Source organism: Zalophus californianus, chromosome 12 (assembly GCF_009762305.2).
Source record: "Zalophus californianus isolate mZalCal1 chromosome 12, mZalCal1.pri.v2, whole genome shotgun sequence".
Taxonomy (NCBI): Eukaryota; Metazoa; Chordata; class Mammalia; order Carnivora; family Otariidae; genus Zalophus; species Zalophus californianus.
The window spans coordinates 79,896,713-79,919,979 of NC_045606.1; the positions used below are offsets into that span (position 1 = coordinate 79,896,713).

Sequence of the window (23,267 nt, forward strand, 5' to 3'; positions counted from 1 at the left end):
TATGGTCTCAATGCACATTTTCAACAGCATATTGCATGAGGCCTCTTTTTTTTATTATGTTAATCACCATACATTACATCCTTAGTTTTTGATGTAATGTTCCATGATTCATTGTTTGCGGATAACACCCAGTGCTCCAGGCAGAACATGCCTCCTTAATACCCATCACCAGGCTAACCCATCCCCCCACCCCCCACCCCTCTAGAACCCTCAGTTTGTTTTTCAGAGTCCATCGTCTCTCATGGTTCATCTCCCCCTCCGATTTACCCCCATTCATTCTTCCCCTCCTACTACGCCCACAGAGTACAGGAGCCAAAATAGACTATTCATTTATCCTTAAGTCATACCCCATAAGTCCTCCCTCTATTCCTTTGTTCAATCGGCTCCCTCCTCCTGGAGTGTCCACTCCTCACGCTACCTTTTAACAACCTTCTCAATGGACTAACCATCCAGTTATCTTACACAGCCTTTCACAATCTCGATTCTGATGGCTTTCTCTCTCTCTTCTCTGACCCATCGTGGGACATTACACCTCCCTAAAAGGTCCCAGATTATACCACTGTTGTTTACACATTTCTCTTATTCCTGCCTTCTTACCCCACTCCTGCCTGGTTTTATAAAGTCTGACACTAAGCTCTCGTTACTTTTATTTACTACAGGTAATTGCACAGAGCGTTTTCTACATCATGTGCTCAATCAATGTTTTATGATTTATAAAGTTGACTAAATATCATGAGAGACACTGTGGAATCACAATTGTTGATATGCTCAGCAGCCCAAACTGAGTTTAGGCGTCCTCAAGAAGTTTTCCAGAGATCTATTACAGGGATCTGTAAGAAGACAATGATGCCTTGTTTTCATTCCCAAATCCCTAGAGGCCGGCATCCTACACAAGTGCTGGAACTTAAACTCCTGAGGGGAATCAAATAATTCAAAAGGAGAGGGTTAGTTTTTTTGTTGGAAGCTTATGGAATATCAATTTAAAGGTAGTATTTGAATATTCCAAGTGTTCTAATCAAGATATATATTTTATTATTCCACTACTGTACTTTCATTCTCTTAAAGAAATTAAGTCACACAGATTTAACCAAGTTTGTTTTTTAAAAGGAGAAAAGTTAGAATTCAGAGTGCTTCAAAGGTCAATGTTCAGAGGAAATTAGATAAGTACAGGGTGTTTTAGTCCTTGATTCTGTTCATATAGTAATGGGAAAACTTGTAGCTCTACATGATGGTTCGGAGATTAATAATAACTCTGCTGTCTATTCATATTTTATAAATATTTGGAAGTAATCTTACATCGGTATCTGAATATTAAAAATACAATTTTGTCTGAACATACAATATAGTTTTATATGAATCATGCATATAAAATAGTACTATTAGGAAAACTGCTTTATAACATGGTGATTACCTGCTTTAAAGGAAAATAGAATTTTAAAACAGTAAGGCTGATTTTAAATTGTGCGTAGAACCAGTAATTGTGTATTTAAGGCAATTAAAAGATTTATTGAATCTTGGTTAAAAGTAGATTGACAATGACATTAAAGAATAAAGTATAATTTATTTGGTGCTACCTTGTGAATGCTTCTTAACATCTCACGATACCATATACAATATACTTCCAATCACAAACATAAAATAACCTACAAAATCACATGGCTATAATCAAGATACACTGATTATATTTTTAAAAGAAAGTTAGGAATTAATTAAGGTGCAGTAACTTTTTTCAAATAAAATATTAGCACCATACCAGATAAAATGACCTAAAACTACTGGCCTCTTCCTATTTCTTAAATAACTAAATATAAACACTTTTTTTCAAAGCACAAATATTAATTTGCAGAATCAGTTCTACAGTAGTTAATATTTCTCTCTTTTGTTGCATTTTTCCCCCAGGAGGGAAAAATATGAAGTAAAAACTTTCACAGGATCTGAAAATCAAATAAGTCTAACCAAACAAAAGGTTGTCCTTCAGCAATGAGTTCCCACAGAAGCAAACGTGGACATTTCCCGGCGTATGGTACTAAAAGGTGAGAGTTCAAGTTCTGTGGTATATTCGTTGTCATTGTCGTCGCTGGTCACCGTTGAAGACTTCTGAATGCACTCATCACAGCAACAGCAACAGCACTCCATAAAGGCCCGGCTGAAGGGTTTGCAAAGACAGAAGAGGAGGACAGGGGTGACACAGGACTTAAAGAACAAAAGGAACTGGCTGATGATATAAAGCAAGTCCATTGTCTGCTGAGAAACCCCTGTGGCCATGTAGGCAGTAACAATGTTGCAGATATTTTCAGGAATAATGCAAAATCCATATAAAATGGTCAGAGCCACTACTGTACAGTTCATCTGGCTTTCTAGCTGAATCTGTCGTTTATTCCCCCGGGTACAGGCTTTCTCCGCTTTGCGGATTTTCCTTGCAGTTACCAAAGAGCAGGTGATGGTGAAAAGTGTGGGCAAACAGAAGTAACAGCCAAAGTACCACCAGAGTCTTGCACTGTCATAGGTAAGGGCTAAAACATAGATGGTGTCCGGTAAATCTGGGGAGACCTTGATAACGCAGCGTTCCGCAGGAGCTCGGCCACTAAACCCCAGATCCTCCTTGCTCAGCTGGCGGAGAACTACTTCCGGAAGCGCCAACAGTAGGGCACCAACCCATATAACAGCAAGCTTGGCAGTTGTCGAAGAACAGTTCTCGATCATTTCATAGTACATCTGCACGTTGGTGGCTGCCCGGAAGCGGTCTATACACAGAGCACATAAGGTGAAGGTAGTGACTCCGAGGGAAGCGACCTGTGGGAGGAACACAGAACACATTTATTCTGGGTGATCTCTAAAAGATCAGAACACTAGGCAGTAAATACAGACCGGCAAAACAGGAAAAAAAAAAAAAAAACAATTTCCTGGAATGAGGCATGGGTAACTGGGTTGGTGACTTGAGCTGAATTATTATAAGATAAAAATAGGAGAGGAAAATAAAGAAATGCAGTGGTTCAAGGGTCATGGAGTCAAAAAATTTTACAGCTGAAAGGATCCATAAGGATCAGCTAGTCCAATACCACTTTATTTTAGAAAAGAGCAGAGACACCTCAAGAATTTCAGTCACCACGAAAATGCCGGCCACCAGAAGATCCAGATAAGGAGTAAGGATAGTTGAATGTATATCCCATTTTCATTCCTGAAAAGGATAGTCATGTTTTCCAGTGTGCAGGTCAATAGCATGCTTCACACATAGCAAACATTTAAGAGCTTATTAATTCCAACAACTGAGTAAAGATCTCCAATTTCTCCTAAATGCAAAGTATTTTAATATTATTTTCAAATGCATACACTTGTGGAAAACAAGAAAGGGAAATTCTCCAGGGGTCAAAATCAATGAAAAAATAAATGCCAAACAGGTCAGTGACGTCCTCCCCTGCCCGCCCATGTTGCATGCTTGCCCTAGGGACATCTCCCAATCCTGATGAGAGTTTCAAGCTGGTTTTAGCTAGGTGGTGGGGCAGGTGCCCAAGTACACAGAGGCAGGAAACAAAGCTAGAGCCAGTGTACGTGGGGATTAGGTCAAAGATCCTCTTATGAATTGGGAACTCCCCAAACAGTGACATCTTCATGGGTATAAAGAGGAAAAACAGAGGGAAATAGAAGAGAAACTTGTCGACCTTATATGATTTGGATCTAGGTGAACTGGAGATAAAAAAAAGAAGAGCAAATTCTAATCAGGAGCTCAAATTTACACTGGCCTAAGGCCAGAATTCACACACCATCCGTGTGGCTCAGAAAAAAACCAAATTACAATTTTAAATTGTTCCAGGCACCTGGTAGAAGAAAACACAAAACCTCTCTGGAAGAATGCACTTTAAAACCAGGCCTCAGAAATCCACAGATAAAATTTGAGGGAACATGGATTCACAATTAAAAATAACAATATGCAAGAGACAATCCACCACTATGAACTTATGTTGCCAAAAGAAGCAACTTACTGGATCAGGCAGGCGTAAAATAAATACAGTTATCATGAATTAAGTTCATTTATCAAATTTAAGGTTATAACCTTAACCATACTGAAGGAATGTCAAAAGATGGGAGATATAAAAAATAAACATGAAAACATGCAAAAAGGAGCCAGAAACAATGTCTAGATGTACCAGCCAGAGGAAAATTTCAGATCAGAAAACCCTTTGATGCTGACCACATAGAGCACTGCATCCAAACTCTTATATGCATATGGTCCTGACATCTAAATAAATCAACAACTAAAGGTTAAGAACCAAAAATATGTACATATTTTTTTCACACAGAGAATATAATGTAAACATACTATCATTCAGTAGCCCGTAAAATATTCACAAACATCCTACACACTCTCTAATGGGTACACAAACATGTATTCAACACAAGCATACATTTATTGCTATGGACTCTGGCCCAAGCACTCTGCTAGATATTGGGGATATACAACAAGAAACAATTATTTCCCTTAAGGAAGTCATAGTCAACCAAAAGGGGGAAGGTAGTTCTCAAAGGCACAAGATAAACACAGTAATCATCTGGGAGCATCAAATTTACTCAACTATTTACAGGAAATTGAAATAATTTAATTTCTAATAAATGTAGTCATTATTTATATATTTAAATAAAGACCGTGAGGATAGAAGGTAAAATGTTCATGAGGTTTAAGATGAAACAGGAGACGAAAACTCTGTAGGTGGGAAGGATGTTTTGGGGTGTACCCTAGGCTCTCGGATATGTGCACTCACTCTGCTAGTGGGCATGTTTAAGAAGCACACAGCTATAAGTCATGCTTTGGCAAAGGGGCAAGGGAACATATATATATATATATAATGTTCCTGTGTAATTTGTTAGAACTCAAAGGGATCGTGTTGAAAAAAGGAAAACCATTTGTCATAACAATTTTGACACTCAACACATTAGTTGTTTATCTGCTACATTCAAGCTGTCACTCTTCCCAGAATGATGGCAACTTGCCTTATGGATTCTATGAGAGTTCCAATGTCAAACGCTCTCCCCTTTTTTTACATGCTAAACATTAGTCAGTGTCTACTGGTTCCACTATGGAAAATAAGGACATCGCATCCATGCCCTGACTATTCTCATTATCTCTTAGTGGAGACAGTCTGAAAATGAGATATAATGAGGGCTTAAGTGTATGAAAAGCAAAACTGAAGAAAAAGTATGACTCATAATCTAGATCAGGGCAGATCAAGACAACATGGTTGAGCTTATAACCATGATTCTTGTACAAAATCTTCAGAAAGTTTCCCATAAATACCAGTAAAAGAAATATCCATCCAATATGACTGTCATAAAAAGGCATCTCTCCATACACCTTTTTATTTTTTCTTCAAGATTTTTATTTATTTATTTGAGAGAGAGAGAGAGAGAGAAAGAGCGCACGAGTGGGGAGGAGGGGCAGAGGGAGAGGGAGAAGCAGACTCCCTGCTCTGCAGGGAGCCCAATGCAGAACTCGATCCCAGGACCCCGGGATCAATAACCTGAGCCAAAGGCAGATGCTTTATTGACTGAGCCACCCAGGCACCCTCCATACCCTGTTTTAAAATTAACTTTCAAATTAACAAATTGTTCACCTTAATGGAAATTTATTTTGCCTCTATGCCAGAGATTCAAAATAATTCTAAAATTGAGGTCCACACTATGCAACTGTCTTAAGATCAGATTATTACTTTTCTTAATGTCAGTAATTGCCACACTTTGCATGGAAGTCTGAGGACTGGCTATTTTCTAAAAGTCTGCATCAAAAGTATTATTTAGAAATTGCAGTATTTTATTTTATGGCTTTTTGAAACTTCACATTTATATATTTTCCAAATATTTTGATTCATTTCTCTATAAGAATGTAAAACAAAACAAAAGAATCCTCAAACTATCAAATGTACACAAATCCTCAGCAAGGCTTTCTGTGCCATCTTCACTAACGTAAATCTTTGTGCATGTGTCCCTGTCGCCCATATATCCGGAGTCAGTCCACAAATAACAAAGCTACAGAGCTTTATGCAGTGCATTCTCTTAAAATTATGAGTAACATTTCTACCGACAAAATGGACAAAATACTAGAGAGTCTGATGAGAGGCAATCTCTTAGAGGCTTGGCACATCCATTTCTTGGTAGTTTTTGATCATTATTTACAAAGAACACACAACACTCAAGAGATAGCATCTTCCCCCCCAATTAATCTCCTTAATTTTAAACACAGAGATTTAAAATCTGGACCAGGGGTGCCTGGGTGGTTCAGTTGGCGAAGTGTCTGCCTTCAGCTCAGGTCATGATCCCAGGGTCCTGGGATCCAGCCCAGACTGGGCTCCCTGCTCAGTGGGGATCCTGCTTCTCCCTCTGCCCCTCCCCCTGCTTTTGCTCTCTCTCTCTCTCTCTAATATATAAATAAAATAAAATCTTTAAAAAAAATAAAATCTGGACCAATTAGCACAAGAGCTAGCATTTGCATACCTACCTCCCAGTCTGTTACAAAGCATTTCATGAGAGGGAAGAGCCAATGAATGCGGGTGGACATGTATTAAGACAGGTGTATTAGACTGCCTCTCCTTAGATATTTATAAACCATGCTGCACATCCACTTTTAATTAGAAGATGTTTGCTGCTTCAAAAAGCAAAAAATGTTTTCTAGGTTCTGTATATTTCATTGCACATGATAACAAAAGCCGGGGAAAATTTTAAGCAAGATTTAAATCTTTTTTTTTTTTTTTAAGATTTTATTTATTGTTTTGACAGAAAGAGACACAGTGAGAGAGGGAACACAGCAGGGGGAGTGGGAGAGGGAGAAGCAGGCCTCCCGCGGAGCAGGGAGCCCGATGCGGCGCTCGATCCCAGGATCCTGGGATCATGACCCGAGCCGAAGGCAGACGCTTAACCAACTGAGCCACCCAGGCGCCCCTTAAGCAAGATTTACATGTGCTCCAACTTTCGCTCAGGAATTCTACATTGTACTTTATCTGAAGATGCTTAGTTCTTCAGCTGTGTTCCCAAAAGCTTTCGGACTGAGCACCAAATGCGTTTGAAAGAACGTATTTGATCTGTAGTCCTCTTGACGAATCACAGATTAAGGGAAGATTCCTAGGGTTCCTACACACATTGCAGGTACCCAGCTTCCTGTTGTCCAATCGTACTTCTCTCTGATCGTGTTCTCCTCAATTAGGAGCCAGCTGAGGCAGGAAGGTCACAAGAGCTGGGGCCTCGGAGGAAAACGCTGCCCCAAATGCAGATAGCGCTTACTACATAGTTGCCAACAGCAACCGCCCGAAGGCCAGTCCTGGCTACCTCCTCCCTCCTGCTGCCACCTCCTGCAGTGTTATTACTTCAGATAGGTTTCTGTAAATTCACTTCTGCACTTGATTTTATGATGTGAAAGAGAAAGAAAGGTACAAAGCTCCCGCTCAGAACTTTCCCAAATTATTTATAGAAGGCTTTAAACATTTGTCAAGAATCAACCTCAGAAATTAATTGTTAAAAATCATCTGGTTCATGGGTGGTGGGCTAATTTCCACTTTCTCTGACATAAAATCTATCCATGCAATTAAGATTGCTAAACATTGGGGTAACATGAAAAGATTTCAATCACAATTTTTAAATATATGTGTTTACTTACAGCTCATTGGAAATTCTACCAAGATGAATGGTGCAATGATATGCAATTATAAAACTGTGTCATAAATGCTGGATCTTCTGCATTTAATGACCATATCTGATTGCTAAAATTCAACGTCACTAAGAAATTTACTCTTGGGAGTAAAATTGGTACGGGGTAGTTTCTTTCTTTCTTTTTTTTTTTTTTTGAAGCAACATCCAGAGAGATGGAATGAGTAAGATGCCATCTCCTATTAATTAAACTGCAATGGGAGAAATAATTAACATCAACAAAAGCAGAACTGTAAACACTTCTAATGGACAAGACTATTAATTTTGGAGAATTGAGATCAGAGGAAAGCTGACAGCAGAAATTTTTAACTATTTGGGAAAATGAGATATGGAGTGTTTTGAGGGTGGTTGGCATCAAAGTGCACAAACAAAGGGAATCAAAATAAACAACTCTGAAAGCTTGCTTTCATACAGCAATGTTCTGCCCGTCTCTGTATCCCAGAGGAACTAACAGCACAGCGCCTTCAGCCCCTACCCAGTCCACGTGCAGGGCGGTAAGGCTTCTGGCAGCTCAGCGACCTGCAGCATTGTGTCACGGCAGGGGACAGGCACAGAGTTGAGACCTGAGGACTCAGGTGGGAAAGCAGCAGCCGAGGTGCCAAAGCATTCTTCCCACTGTTCAAGTTCTCATTTAGTACAAACATCAGGCCATGAGAAAACTGGAACCGCCATGTTCCCTTCGTACTACATTAAATTCGAGTTCACTCAAAATGATAGGAACAAAGAACACATGGACGCTTTATGAAAAACAGTAAGGATCCTGGCAGGAAGATCCTGAGCTATTGTCTTAGTTGTTGCTCCATTTCTCAGAAGCTTACTGCAGACAGACAAATAAGAAATTGTTTTTTTTTTTTTAAGTATTGTGTTTTTATTTTTTTAGAGAGAGAGAGAGAGAAAGAGAGAGATGGTGGGGAGAGGGGCAGAGTGAGAGGGAGAGAGAGAATCTCAAGCAGGCTCCATGCCCAGCACGGAGCCCAACACAAGGTTGCATCTCATGACCCTGAGATCATGATCTGAGCCGAAATCAAGAGTTGGATGCTTTAACTGACGGAGCCACCCAGGTGCCCCCTAAGAAACCATTTTGAATGAGAGTAAGCTATGAAGGTACAACTCTTATCAAATAAATGGTACCTTTTGCTAAACTTTCTGATATAAGTCAGTGATTACAATGATGGGGGGGAAAAGACCCATGTACTTCCAAACAAAATTTCTTTCATATGAAATTGAGTCAATATGCTTCAGTACAGTGAAGTGAGTGAAATACCCTGATTTTTATAAAATAGGGAAATTTCTAACCAAAGCCACGACAACTGTACTTTAGCCTAACTTATATTTTACCTCAAAAGATGTTTAAGTACATCTATTTCTGTGCTGTCCTTTGTATACAAGTAACTCACAAAACAAGGGCATTATTGTTAAGAAAACCCATTCATTTAGACCATGAATGATAATCTATTATAAGTCTGTGGTTACAGGCCTAACAATCAGGCAGGAAAAAAGCAGGAGGAGCACAGGGTAGTTTCCTTTGAAATTCTAAATGGCTTGAGCTTGTACGCCTTTGGCTTCCTCTTGCATTTTCCATAATCCTTACCCTTGCAGCACTTCAGGGCAACTTCTCCAGGGAAGAGACACTTCTTTGATCACCAGTGGGGAGAGCATGTTTATCAGAGCCTCTGCTGTGAATAAGATGGCCTTTGTCAAAAGGTCTTCCTTTCAGAATGCATGCAAGTCATGATACTAGGGTGGTAACACACTTCCATTAGTGTTTCCAAACCAAAACAGAGCGAGTGGGAGAGATCTGCCTCACCCCTTACAAACACGCATGGATCTCTAAAATGAAATAAAGCCATTTACAGCCGCTCTTCCGCAAAGAGAAGTCTTCTTCCCTTTATCAAAATTACTGAGATTTAATCTGACACACCCACATATCACAAATATCCATTTACTTCAATGATACCCAACATATTTCATCTATACTTGATTCCCAATGTCATGGAAAAACACTGAAGGCATCAGCTGTCATTATAGTCTCATTCTCCACCTTCCTCCCTCTTGCTTAAGCTTGGTAACGTTCCCTTCCTTATTTTAAAAACAACTGAGACTATTTAAAAGCTAACATAGCACTCCCAAACTTGTGTTGATTTTATAAATCTTTCTTTACTTTTATAGTCCGACCTTGACATAAAGTTTCCTACCGATTGTGACATATGACCTCTGTTGCACAGTATATTTTTTTCTCAGTAAAAAAAAAAAAAAAAAAAAAAAATTACTACAACTTGTCTAAAACATTGTAATTTGGTTATAAATATGTCAATGCTCATTAGTATAAAAAATACCAATCAGCAAGATTAACATCATTTGTCCTAAGAGGGATGGAATCAACAGATCTTAAGGAATCTATTTATTCTCAATAATTAGTATTTTTCCTAAGCCCAAGCAGTTGTTGGTATTATTGTAATGTTTCTAATGAATCTTAAAGTGACCTAGAATCCTGAAACTTCTGTTGTTCACCTAGGGGTTCTGATGAGTTTCCAAAGAATGGTAATAAATTTTCAGCAGTTTTCCTTTGTTCTTAATGACACTGGTTTGCATGATGGTAAACCTAAACTAAAAACACATTCTTCATCCATTTGAGGTTGGGTAATTATGATTTGAATGACACCAAGAAACAATATTTTAAGGCAAAATTTCTCTGCTCTTAACCAAAATTCCACCCTTGGTAGTCTATTAAGGAAGTACTTTTTCTTCATAAATCCTCCTATAAAAGACACGTATCTCTAAATCTCACATCTTGCTGTAAATGAATTAACAGATGCTTTTCCCATACATGAGAGATATGAACCAAGGGGAAGACAATGAAGGTAGGAGAAAAGGCCCTCGGAGGGGGAGTGATGAGCAGGAAGTAAAAAATGGCAGCCCTGAGCATAGTCATTGACCTAATGAAAATGACTCATTCCAGTCCTGGATCAAATCAGTGACCTTGGCCTTGTTAATGCTATAACCATTAAAGTGTGCTGACAACTAACATTAAAAACTATCATAAATTCACAAACCAGAAGTATTCTGTCTCAGGAGCAAGCCTTGCACTGATTATACCCTGTGTTTTAAAGAAGTTTTATGGAAAGTATGTATACCTACTTTTCAGAGACCCCATATTTGAGGTTGCAGCAACCCCATTCTCCAGTCTACCTTGAAATTTTAGATGAGATCATCTCCTCGGGCACAAAGAATACCATTCTAATGAGGATACTTAAGAGTCTCATGCTCTACGGACTGAGCTAGCCCGGCGCTTAATGAGGGTACTTAAGAGTTAGTGTTGGCAACAAGGTTGTGTTAATTATTGGACTTTGGCAGGTCAATTCTTGGGAAATAAAAGGACCAGAGGGTCCCCAGAGGGTGGGAGCAGAAGTGCGATGCCAGAGACAAATCTCACTGCAGAGCAGCCTGCCCATTCCTTTCTGCACATAGTCCACACCCCAGACACAGATCCGTGCGCTTCCAACCTGACACTGTTAAATCTAGTAAAGAGCTCGTAAAGGTGGAAACATTCTATCAAGGTCCATGCAGGGTAAGGGTAGAAGGCAAGGTGGAGAGACCCCCACCTACTCAGCCTGGGAATCATAAACCCAGATCTATTTTGCTTTTCCAGACATACTTGCTTCCTTTTTGCTGTTGAAGGATGCTTTGTTGATATAACCAGATACCTTGGTAGTCCTTGGGAACTCAGGATAAGTCCTCACTCTGATTCTGTGCTTGAAAGATTAATTCAATTTTGAGAAAGTCCATTCTTATGCTTCCCTTTCTATAACAGGGTCTGAGGTATCTATAATAGGGTCTAACATATCTCCCTTCTCAGCTTGTATCCTGGGTTCTCTACGATCAAATTTTTTTTTAAGATTTTATTTATTTATTTGACAGAGAGAAAGAGAGAGAGCACAAGCAGAGGGAGCAGCAGAGAGAGAGGGAGAAGCAGGCTCCCCACTGAGCAGAGAGCCTAATGCGGGACTCGATCCCAGGACCCTGGGATCAGGACTTGAGCCAAAGGCAGGTGCTTAACCAACTGAGCCACCCAGGCGCCCCCTAAGGTCAAATTAAATAATAGATACATTTTTGAGATTTTCAAAAGAAAGGGACTCAATTTAATGTACTATTATGACACTGTTAAATGAACCAATCATTTAAGTAAAATTTTAAAATTGATTTGCCTAATTCCTTATGGCTAGTAAGGACTAATAATTCCAAAGCAGAGACGGTTGTCCCAGGCATTGTATCCTAAATAATAATTTAGAATTCTGTGTTCCAAATGAAATTTCTAGGGCTGTCCTATCTGCCGAATTATCTTGCCAGTGATTTTTATGGGCTTCCTATCCCATGAAAGATTGAGAAAACAAGAAAGCAGGAATTAAAAGATTTTTGTATTTGTATCTTTTCACCAGGGATCTAGGCTGTATAGAATTTATGAAGACTAATAATAAGAATATGATAGAAAAAGAATTAGAATGAGCACAGTTTTCACTTGAATTTGTCCATCTTTGGTCCTAAGTGAGTACAACTGTGAGCTGACTCATTCCAGGACCCATTCCTGACCTTCCATAATACCTTGTTTTAACCTCTAGTATAGTGCTCATTACACTGTAGAACATTACTTTAAAAGCAGTAATGCATCCATGTTACTCATTTCTGGAAACCTTCCCCCCTTTCTGCCACTCCTTCTACTCCCATCCACACCTATTATCATACCCAATACAGGAGGAAAGCTCAATAAATGTTTGATGAATAAATGGATAGTGAATAAATGAATGAATGATCACATATATGGAAAAGGATTATAGAAAATAATGAATTATTCAAACTGTTCTTTAATCAGTTACTGGGTGCTGCTGTTTTATATATAATCCTTCCAGGCTGAATGCCAACAAGTATCTCTAGAAGGGAAGTAAAGAAAAATCCATTTCTGTGTGTACTTCACTGACAAGCTTTAGAAAAGAATGGCATTCTCAGTATAATCACTAGTTAAGGAAATTATTTAAATTTCACATTTGAATATCATAAAACTTCTTTTTTAATTTAATTTTATTATGTTATGTTAATCACCATACAATACATCATTAGTTTTTGATGTAGTGATCCACGATTCATTGTTTGCGTATAACACCCAGTGCTCCGTGCAGTACGTGCCCTCTTTAATACCCATCACCAGGCTAACCCATCCCCCCACCCCCCTCTCCTCTAGAACCCTCAGTTTGTTTTTCAGAGTCCATTCTCTCTCATGGTTCATCTCCCCCTCCTATCCCCCCCCTTCATATTTCCCTTCCTTCTCCCAATGTCCTCCATGCTGTTCCTTATGTTCCACAAATAAGTGAAACCATATGATAATTGGCTTTCTTTGCATAGTACTAGAAGTCCTAGCAACAGCAATCAGACAACAAAAAGAAGTAAAAGGTATTCAAATTGGCAAAGAAGAAGTCAAACTCTCTCTTTTCGCAGATGACATGATACTTTATGTGGAAAACCCAAAAGATTCCACCCCCAAATTACTAGAACTCATACAGCAATTCAGTAATGTGGCAGGATACAAAATCAATGCACAGAAATCAGCTGCTTTCTTATACACTAACCATGCAACTGTAGAGAGAGAAATTAGAGAAACGATTCCATTTACAATAGCACCAAAAACCATAAGATACCTCAGAATAAACCTAACCAAAGAGGTAAAGGATGTATACTCCAGGAACTACAGAACACTCATGAAAGAAACTGAAGAAGACACAAAAAGATGGAAAGACATTCCATGCTCATGGATCGGAAGAATAAACATTGTTTATTTATTTATTTTTTTATACTATACTATACTACCCAGAGCAATCTATACCTTCAATGTCATATACTACCCAGAGCAACCTATACCTTCAATGTCATCCCGATCAAAATTCCAATGACATTTTTCAAAGTGCTGGAACAAACAATCCTAAAATTTGCATGGAATCAGAAAAGATCCTGAATCGCCAAGGAAATGTTGCAAAAGAAAAACAAAGTTGGGGGCATCATGTTGCCCGATTTCAAGCTATATTACAAAGCAGTGATCACCGAGACAGCATGGTACTGGCACAAAAACAGACAGATAGACCAATGGAACAGAATAGAGAGCCCAGATATGGACCCTCAACTCTATGGTCAAATAATCTTTGATAAAGCAGGAAAAAATATGCGATGGAAAAAAGACAGTCTCTTCAATAAATTGTGCTGGGAAAATTGGACAGTCACATACAAAAGAATGAAACTCGAACATTCTCTAAAACCATACACAAAGATAAACTCAAAATGGATGAAAGACCTCAATGTGAGACAGGAATCCATCAAAATCCTAGAGGACAACATAGGCAATAACCTCTTTGACATTGGCCCCACCCAGCAACTTCTTTCAAGACACATCTCCAAAAGCTAGTGAAACAAAAGCAAAAATGAACTTTTGGGACTTCATCAAGATAAAAAGCTTCTGCACAGCAAAGGAAACAGTCAACAAAACAAAGAGGCAACCCACAGAATGGGAGAAGATTTTTGCAAATGACACTACAGACAAAGCGCTGGTATCCAAGATCTATAAAGAACTTCTCAAACTCAACACCCAAAAAACAAATAATCAAGTCAAAAAATGGGCAGAAGACATGAACAGACACTTCTCTGAAGAAGCCATACAAATGGCTAACAGACACATGAAAAAACGTTCATCATCATTAGCCATCAGGGAAATTCAAATCAAACCACATTGGGATACCCCCTTACACCAGGTAGAATGGCAAAAACGGACAGGGCAAGAAACACCAAAGTTGGAGAGGTTGTGGAGAAAGGGGAACCCTCTTACACTGTTGGTGGGAATGCAAGTTGGTACAGCCACTTTGGAAAACAGTGTGGAGGTTCCTCGAAAAATTAAAAATAGAGCTACCCTATGGCCCAGCAATTGCACTCCTGGGTATTTACCCCAAAGATACAGATGTAGTGAAAAGAAGGGCCATATACACCCCAATGTTCATAGCAGCAATGTCTGCAATAGCAAACTGTGGAAAGAGCCGAGATGCCCTTCAACAGATGATTGGATAAAGAAGATGTGGTCCATATATACAATGGAATATTACTCAGCCATCAGAAAGGCTGAATACCCAACTTCTACATCAACATGGATGGGACTGGAGGAATTATGCTAAATAAAACTTCTATTTCTTATATAGAACCCAAATTCAGTAAACTTTGCCATACACTGTTCATAAATGGCATTGTAAATAAGAGCTCACTCTATAACTTTTTAAATCCTTTCTGCAAAAGTCATCAGCTAAATATTTCTACTTGCATGGGAATGCAGGAAATGATTATAAAGGGATTAATGGGAAGTCATAAAATATTTGTTGAGCACCATTCACATACACTGAGTTTATTTTCTCTGGGAATATTATTAGTGACTTTCAAATTGCTCATAAAACTGTATGTTTCCACTTAAAAGTCCATCAGAATACCTAATGGCTAATCCACAACTCAAGCAAATTTACCATCTGTCATGATAAATGTGCTCTTACTTGAATGTAGGGGTTCTAAGGAAATCTTTGTGGCATCGCATCCCTGTATGGTAAATCATCTTCAGCTTCCAGGACCCTTCCTTTCTTACCTGTCAGTGCTAACTACAGTCTAAGGCAATTAAAGAGCCATTTGTTTCACTCAGTTTAAAATGAGTATTTCTAAAGCCATTGGAGAATCTGGCTCTTTTCATCACAAAACATTGTAGATCTTTCCCAAATCATCCCTGGGCTAGAGGCCCTGGTGAGATGCATTCCCTTTATCCATCCTCCACCTCGATGCAGGAATCTTGTATCCCAGTAAAATAAAAATACAGTTAGGAGTGCCCGGGTGGCTCAGTTGGTTAAGCATAGGACTCTTGATTTCGGCTCAGGTCATGATCTCAGGGTTGTGAGATTGAGCCCTGCCTCAGGCTTTGTGCTAGGTGTGGAGCCTGCTTAAGATTCTCTCTCTCCTTCTCCCTCTGCCCCTCCCTCGTTCAAAACTTCCAATTAATGTCCGAACAGAAATACATATTTAGCAGTGGATCTGAACCAGATGATACGCTGACTCTGGTTGGCTTTCATCAAGTAATAAGCAAAGATCTATTCCAGTTGCCACGTTCAGTGCCTGCACTATTTGGCTTTAATCATTTGTTAGATCCTTAAAGGAACAGTATGATAGGGAACTCCTATGCCAATCTCCTATTGCAGTCCACACCCAGACCTCCGTATCTATCCATCTCTCTCCCTTGCTCTCCCCTACCCCCTCTCTTTCCATATACAACTATCACTTTGAGTATAGTTCTGTGTTTTTGTTTGTTTGTTTGTTTGTTTGTTTTTTCTGGTGACTATCTGATAAACCAGCTGAAAATGATGTGTCTGTTAGGATGGCCACCATCCACTCAGATTCTCTTCTCTCCTATCCCGTTTTCCTACCATTCCATCTGCCCTTGATCCTTAAGGGACTTACCACTAGGCTACAAAGGCATCAGAATCCTGGAATAGAAAGAGAGAAGTTATCAACTACAACATTTCCCAGTATATTCCCACTCATAGCAACATTAAATATGATAAAACTACTTTCTAGCAACAGACCCTGGAATCTGGCTACTCTCCCCAAGCCTTATGCCAACAAATTGAAATAAAACAAGAGTTGAATGTAAATTGCAAAGATATGTAATTTCTGCTGAAGAAACGCCTCCTATTTTTCTACACAAACCCAACTCTCCCCAAATTCCACTATCTCCTTAAGATTATGCTAATACTCAAGTTGTAGGAAAAAAAAAAAGAACTATGGTAGAAGAAGAAAAGAAGGCAGAGGGGGAAGATAGGAGAGAAAATTGAGAAAATTTCTGAAGATTAATAAAATTAACTGTGGTGTAGCTATTATGGAAAGTGGAATGGAAATTACTCAAAATTTAAAGGGGTGTCTGGGTGGCTCAGTCAGTTAAGCATCTGCCTTTGGCTCAGCTCATGATCCCAGGCTCCTGGGATCCTGCCTCACACTGGGCTCCCGGTTCAGCAGAGAGCCTGCTTCTCCCTCTCCCTCTACTGCTCCCCCTGCTTGTGCTCTCTCTCTCTCTGTCAAATAAATAAATAAAATCTTAAAAAAATTAAAAATAAAATTATCATATGATCTAGCAATTCCACTTTTGGGTATTTATCTGACAAACATGAAAACACTAACTTGAAAAGATATATGCAACCCTATGTTCATTGCAGCATGATTTGTGATAGCCAAGGAAACAACCCAAGTGTCTACTGATGGATGAATGAATGGATGAAAAAAATGTGGTATATATATATATATATATATATATATATATATATATATATACCACATTTACATACACTGGCATATGTGCCACACATATACATACACTGGAATATTATTCAGCCATAAAAATACATATACATACACTGGAATATACATACATATACATACACTGGAATATTATTCAGCCATAAAAAAGAATGAAATCTTGCCACTTGTAACAACATAGATGGACCTCCAGGCATTTTGCTAGATGAAATAAATCAGACAGGAAAGACATACACCACATGATCTTACTTATATGTGGAATCTAAAAACAACAACAACAAAATCACATATACACACAACAAAAAACCTAAAACAAAAAAACTAAGCTCATAGATACAGAGGAGAGATTGGTAGTTGCTAGAAGCTGGGGGTTCTTGAAGGGTATCAAAAGATACAAGCTTCCAGTTATAAAATAAGTCATGGGGATGTAATGTACAACATGGTGACTATAGTTAATAATACTGTAATGCATATTTGGAAGTTTTTAAGAAAGAATTTTAGATTTTAGAAGTAGATTTGAAAAGTTTTCATCATAAGAAAAAATATGTTGTAACTATGTAATGTGACAGATACTAACCAGAGTTATTATAGTGATCATTTTACAATTATACAGATATCGAATCATAGGGGGAAGATTTTTGAGAAAGTTTAAACAAATCTACTTATTTACAGTGTCTTTTACCAGTCTAAAACACTTTGTGATTTTTAAGAATATAAAAATGTAACCTACATAGCTTAATTTGTTCACTAAAATAATCATCTTTGACACATTAAAAAGTGCAAATGACTCAGATGATTGCAGTTTTTAAAAATTTAATGAGCTACCAACTCTGGAACTTACTGTTAATTTATGAGAAGATGAAATTTAATATAAAAAGCTATAAATTTCATCATATAGCAAATGATGTTAACTGGGTTAATTTTTACCTACCCATTGGATAGAAAAATCTTTTTTAAAAGATGCGAGGGGCGCCTGGGTGGCTCAGTCGGTTAAGCGTCTGCCTTCAGGTCAGATCATGATCCCAGAGTCCTGGGACAGAGTTCTGCATCAGGCTCCCTGCTCAGCAGGGAGCCTGCTTCTCCCTCTCCCTCTGCCTGCTGCTCTGCCTACTTGTGCTCTCTACCTCTCTTGTCAAATAAATAGAATCTTTAAAAAAAAAATAAAAGATGCCAAGGAGGAGACATAAAAAGGAAACACCCATTGGACATTCTTGCCTCGTAGATGTTTGTCTAATAAGCAAACTTGAGATGAGGAGTCTGGCTGCCACAGACGAGGTATATATGCTTAGGATGATATTTCTCCTCTCTGGGCCTCATGTTTCATCTTTAAAGTCAGGGGGTTGGATCAGAGTGCCATCTGGTTCTAATTTATCCTGATAATTCAAAAGCTGCTGTGGTGCAGGCTATGGCTCCCCACCCAGATTGCCTCCCCACAAAATTCCTTCAGGTATGCAGGGCTGATTCCCCCCAGTACTGGTGGTTGGTGGCTCTCAGCTGCATCCCCCTCTAGGAATTGCCCTTCAGAGAGATCCACCCAGATCGAGGTTATGTCCCCGCTTCCTGGGAGCAACTTCCATCCAGTGACTGGTCCCTTAGGAAACAAACGTCTGGGCTATCTTGCCTCATTCAGGACACCAGGCAAGGCCCTCCAGCCCGGGAGCTCCTGTGGTGTCAGCCAAGGTCTCCGGCATCTGGATCACAGTTCAACTTCTCCCTCTGCCCAATCCTGCCTCCTTCATTCCCTACTAGGTGTTGAACCTGAGAGCATTCCCCAGTAAACTTCCTGCAAAGCAAATCTCCACATTTGGGTCTGTTCTTTCGGGAACCTGACATAAAACAGGCACTCAATCTCTCTTACTTCTGTGAAAATAATAGTGCCTCCTAGAGGCAGAAATGTTTTATTTTGAAATTTGGACTGTATTTCCTGTTCTCGTCATCAGAAATTATAGAGCTGATAACTACTATCCAATAATTATTTTCACAAAGCATACTAACGAATTATAAAATTATTTCAGAATAGGATAGGAATGTAGAAACACTACTTAAGAAACTTAAGATTTTCATTCATTACTTTAACAGTAAAAATGTATATCACAGTCTAATTTTTAAAGAAAAAAATGAGTAAATTTTTTTTTCTAACCTTTGCTTCTCTGGGGAAAATAAGGCCTAGTACTAATAACTAAAAAAAAAAAAAAAAATAGGTCTATAAAGAAGGGGGGAATACAGAGAGAAAAAAATAACAATAGTTGTTTTAATAATAAAAAAGGTAAAAAATATTCTTAAGGAGCAGAGAATTAAATTTAAAAATGAAATAAAAAAGAAAACATACATTTAAAAAAAAATCCTCAGCGTTAGAAAAGACATACATGATAAATACCATCACTCAAAACTCATAGGTCTCATAAACTAATGAAAGTTTTTATATTCTTTTCTGAATTTGGATGGGATGCCTTTCTTTTAAAGTTTTTTTTTTAAGAACTGGGTAACTTCTTTTTTTCTTCTTTCCCCAGTTTCTTTCTTTCTTTTTTTTTTTTTGTTCTCTTTATATTGTTTTTTCTTCTAATGTATAAAGGCTTCATCATGCCCAGTACATTTTAGACAAGCCAATACACTTCTCTGTTACTAGGGGTAATTTTCCTGTTCACTTTATAGTTTACTTTTGTCTCATTCTTGCATATGTCAATTTCCTCTGCATTATTCCAACAGAGAAATCATAAATCTTGACCTTGAAAAGGCAACTGATAGACACATTTCTCTTACATACTACCTCCCCTGCAATTCAAAAATGAACTGTCTACCAAATAAATTAGATATTTCAGAGCTACTTGGCACCTGGCAACAAGAGAAACCCTAGGCCTTGGTAAAGTAGCAACAGCTGATTTAACCAGCATGGAATGATTCTGCATCTGATCCCTGCCAGGATAACAGAGGGTCTTATTTACCGTCTCTTCCCTTGGTTCTTCTAAGTAGGTACTGTTTTCTGTTTACTTATCCCCTAGCTTTAGGCCCTGGAACAATGTTGAACATAGTGTCATTGGCTCTGGTGCCAGACAGGATCAGGGGCTCTGGAATATTTACAGTTTCCCTTCTGCTTCCGTAAATGAAATGGGCAGTTTGAATGGAGGAAATCAAGGGCCAGCTGGCTAAAAACACAACTGGCTACAAAGCAGTTGGGCTCCTTCCAAGAGCTGGTGTTTAAACAGAGGCCATTTAAAGAGCAAATTCCAACTACCATAATAACGGTTCAGGACACTAGCTGTAAGATGAAACAATAAAATTTTACTCAGCAATATTTTTTTTTCCAAAGTTTGTAAACTATTATATGCCCCCTTTTTCTTAAGAAATTTTTCTAGTCTTAGTCAATGCCTTAAAATAGTCAATCCATTATATACTAACAAATGACAAGTATATATTATATACTTAGTATATATAGTATGTATATATATACACTTTATATATATATATATTTATACACACACACACACACACACACACACATATACATATATATGAATTCTGTGCCAGGATGGCCAAAGTGTTATTTTTGCCTAAGCTCATTCATACAAAATAAATAAAACTGTTAAGAAATTGAGAAGGAAAAGAAGAGAAATAAGAAATGACATATAATTTAGATGGGATGGCATGGCAGACAGCCAAAGGACACTTAAACTAATTTGGGAGGTTATTAATACATCATGAAGCCAACTGACAAAGGCAGATTTCCTTTGTCAAATAAAACAGTATTTCCATTTTGATCTTTAAGAAAAATTCAATAATCCTCATGGGGAAAAATCATGTTGGAGTACTACTCAATAAACAATAGATGTTTTTTTTGTTGTTGTTGCTGAGTTCTGGTAATGACATCCACAGACTGGCTATTTATTAACCCTAGAATCTCTGATAGGTGCCACATCAGAAATATATATAAATGCCATATTCAGCGAGATAAATTTAAAATGTAAACAATTCTATACATGATGAGATCATAATTATTTCACAATCCAGGAGCAGATGAGTTTGAAGGTGAGGGAACAAAGCTGCCTCTCTCTCTTTCTCAATGATTGACATGAGAAATGGAGGAGGGACCCAGAAAAAAAGTAAAGGGGTTCAGCAGCTAGGTACGTGCGTGGCGCAGCTGTTCTGATGCTATAAATCCCAGAAATGGGTAAAGCCAGTAGTTTGAGACCCCCTGGAAGCCATTACCTCTATATAGGGCACAATCTTGCAAGAGAAGTCCTCCAGCAGCCACTTCTTCGTCAGCTCGTGAAAGATGACGAGCGGAAGGCAGAAGAAGATGATGAGAAAATCCCAGAAGGCCAGGTTGGCCAAGAGGGAATTGGAGATGCTCCGCATGTAGTAGTTGTGACACACGATGCACATTACCGCCAGGTTGCCAATGATGCCAGTCCCGAAGATCACCACAGACAAACACATGACTGCATAGGCTCCGTATGACTCCTGGGTCAGCGGGTAGAAGGGGTTCTTTAGTCGCAAGCGCCGGTTTGTGCTGTTCCCCCGGCGGGAACCCCCGCGTTCGTGGACCCCTTCGCCTGAGGACCCATTCTGGGCCAGCGCCCTGCCAGGGGGTGCGATCGTCCGCCCTTCGTGCCCCGACGGTCCATTGACCATCTTGGGTGAGGTGTCGTGGTGGGAACCCTGGAGTTTCCCGCCTCTCCTTGGCCAGTAATAAAGGTCGCTGGCTCCGGGTTCTGTCCTCACACTCTGCTCCTGACTGTGCTCAGAAATGCCAGCGCCTCTGGGACCCTTCTCTTTCCCCTCTGAGGTCTGCAGGAAGAGTTGGACAGCCGGGAGGTTCCCTCTCCCCAAAGTTCCAAGGGGCTCCAGGCCCCGGGCACCTTTCCACCTCCAGGCTCCAGACGGCCTGGCTGGAAGTCCCGAGGGTTCTGCGGACGACGCCTCCGCCCCTCTTCCCGCACCTGGGTCACCGCCCCAGGCGGCCCTCCGGTCCCACAAGGACGCCGCGCGCACCGCTGCCCCCTGCTCCTCCTCCCTGGGCGCACGGGTTCGCAGAAGGTCTCCTGCAGAATCTCCCAGTCCCCACGCGTCCCTACTGCGACGCTGGCTCAGTGCAGGTGAACAGTCTTCCCCGAGGCAAGTTTCGTTCCTGGGCGAAAGAGCGGACCCGAGGGCAGGAGAGGCAGAAACCTTGAGCAGTAGCAGAAGCAGCAACCGCAAGGTGCGGGCGAGAGGCGCGCCCGGGGCCCGCATGGCTCGGTGAGGGCGCACCCGGCAGCCGCGGCTCCTGGTTAGGACCGACACCTGCTGCCTAAGTTGCTGCTGAGAGTTAGACACATGTCACAACTCACCCCCGCCCCAGCAGTGGGGGACGGGAGATTACGGGGAGGTTGGGGGATGGGTCTTGGGTCACAAACCCTCCCCCTCTACAATCCTTCCTCTTTTGGCTTCCCGTGCATTTCTCAGCCAAATCCAACCCGAGCGCTGCGTATCCCCAAGGTTCAGAGAGGGAATCGCTGCTCCCGGTGGCTGACCTTGAAAAGTTGCAACCAACACCTGACTGTTGATTAATGTTGCGACTGGGAGAAGCCCGGACCAAGCCCCACGTTCCTCCCCGCCTTTGGGCGGTTGCCTTCTTGGTAACAGTTGCTCTGCCTATTTACATCCTTCCCATAGCGCTTTATCCAGTTGATAACAGTTGCTCTGCCTTTTTACACCCTTTCAATACCGCTTTATCCAGCTGTAAACCGAGGTCGTTAAAGGGAGAGAAAAACAAGTTGCCCTTCTTCACATGACTGGCAGCCACAACCCCGCTCCCGGCTCGCTGGAAACAGGTAGCAAACAGCCAGACGCCGCGCAGATGCACCGGGAAACTCTTGCCCCACCTAACCCCAGCGACTTGTGAGGCTACTGCTGCCGAGAAGCAGGATTCCAAACCCGCGGCCACTGTCAAAGTTGCTTCTCCTCCTGCTCAAAGTTGACCAGGGGGCGGCGCGGGCTGCTGGGCGGCGTGTCCTCGCGGACAAGGGAATCGGTGGTGGGGGTGGGGAGGGCGAGCGCTGCTCCTCGCTAGACGGTGCCGGCGGCCGAAGGAGCTTGTTGCTGCGACAGCAGGCGCAACCCGGGCGGAGAGTGTGGTGCCTGGAACCGCCGCGGGCAAGGCGGTGCATGGCCGGAAAGGGGGAGGTGGCCCGGCCTCTCCCCGCCGCTCCAGTCGCTGCGCGCGCGGGCGA

At 40.4% G+C, this 23,267-nt stretch overlaps 1 protein-coding gene across 1 annotated transcript; it reads right to left on the bottom strand.

Moving 5' to 3' along the window:
* Nucleotides 1-1,485: 1,485 nt before the first annotated feature.
* GPR37 (G protein-coupled receptor 37) lies at nt 1,486-23,267 on the bottom strand. Its single transcript, XM_027574753.2, has 2 exons — nt 21,262-23,267; nt 1,486-2,793 (listed from the first exon to the last, which is right to left on the bottom strand). The coding sequence occupies exons 1-2, from the start codon at nt 22,285-22,287 to the stop codon at nt 1,975-1,977; spliced, it is 1,845 nt and encodes a 614-aa protein (XP_027430554.1). The 5' UTR covers nt 22,288-23,267; the 3' UTR covers nt 1,486-1,974.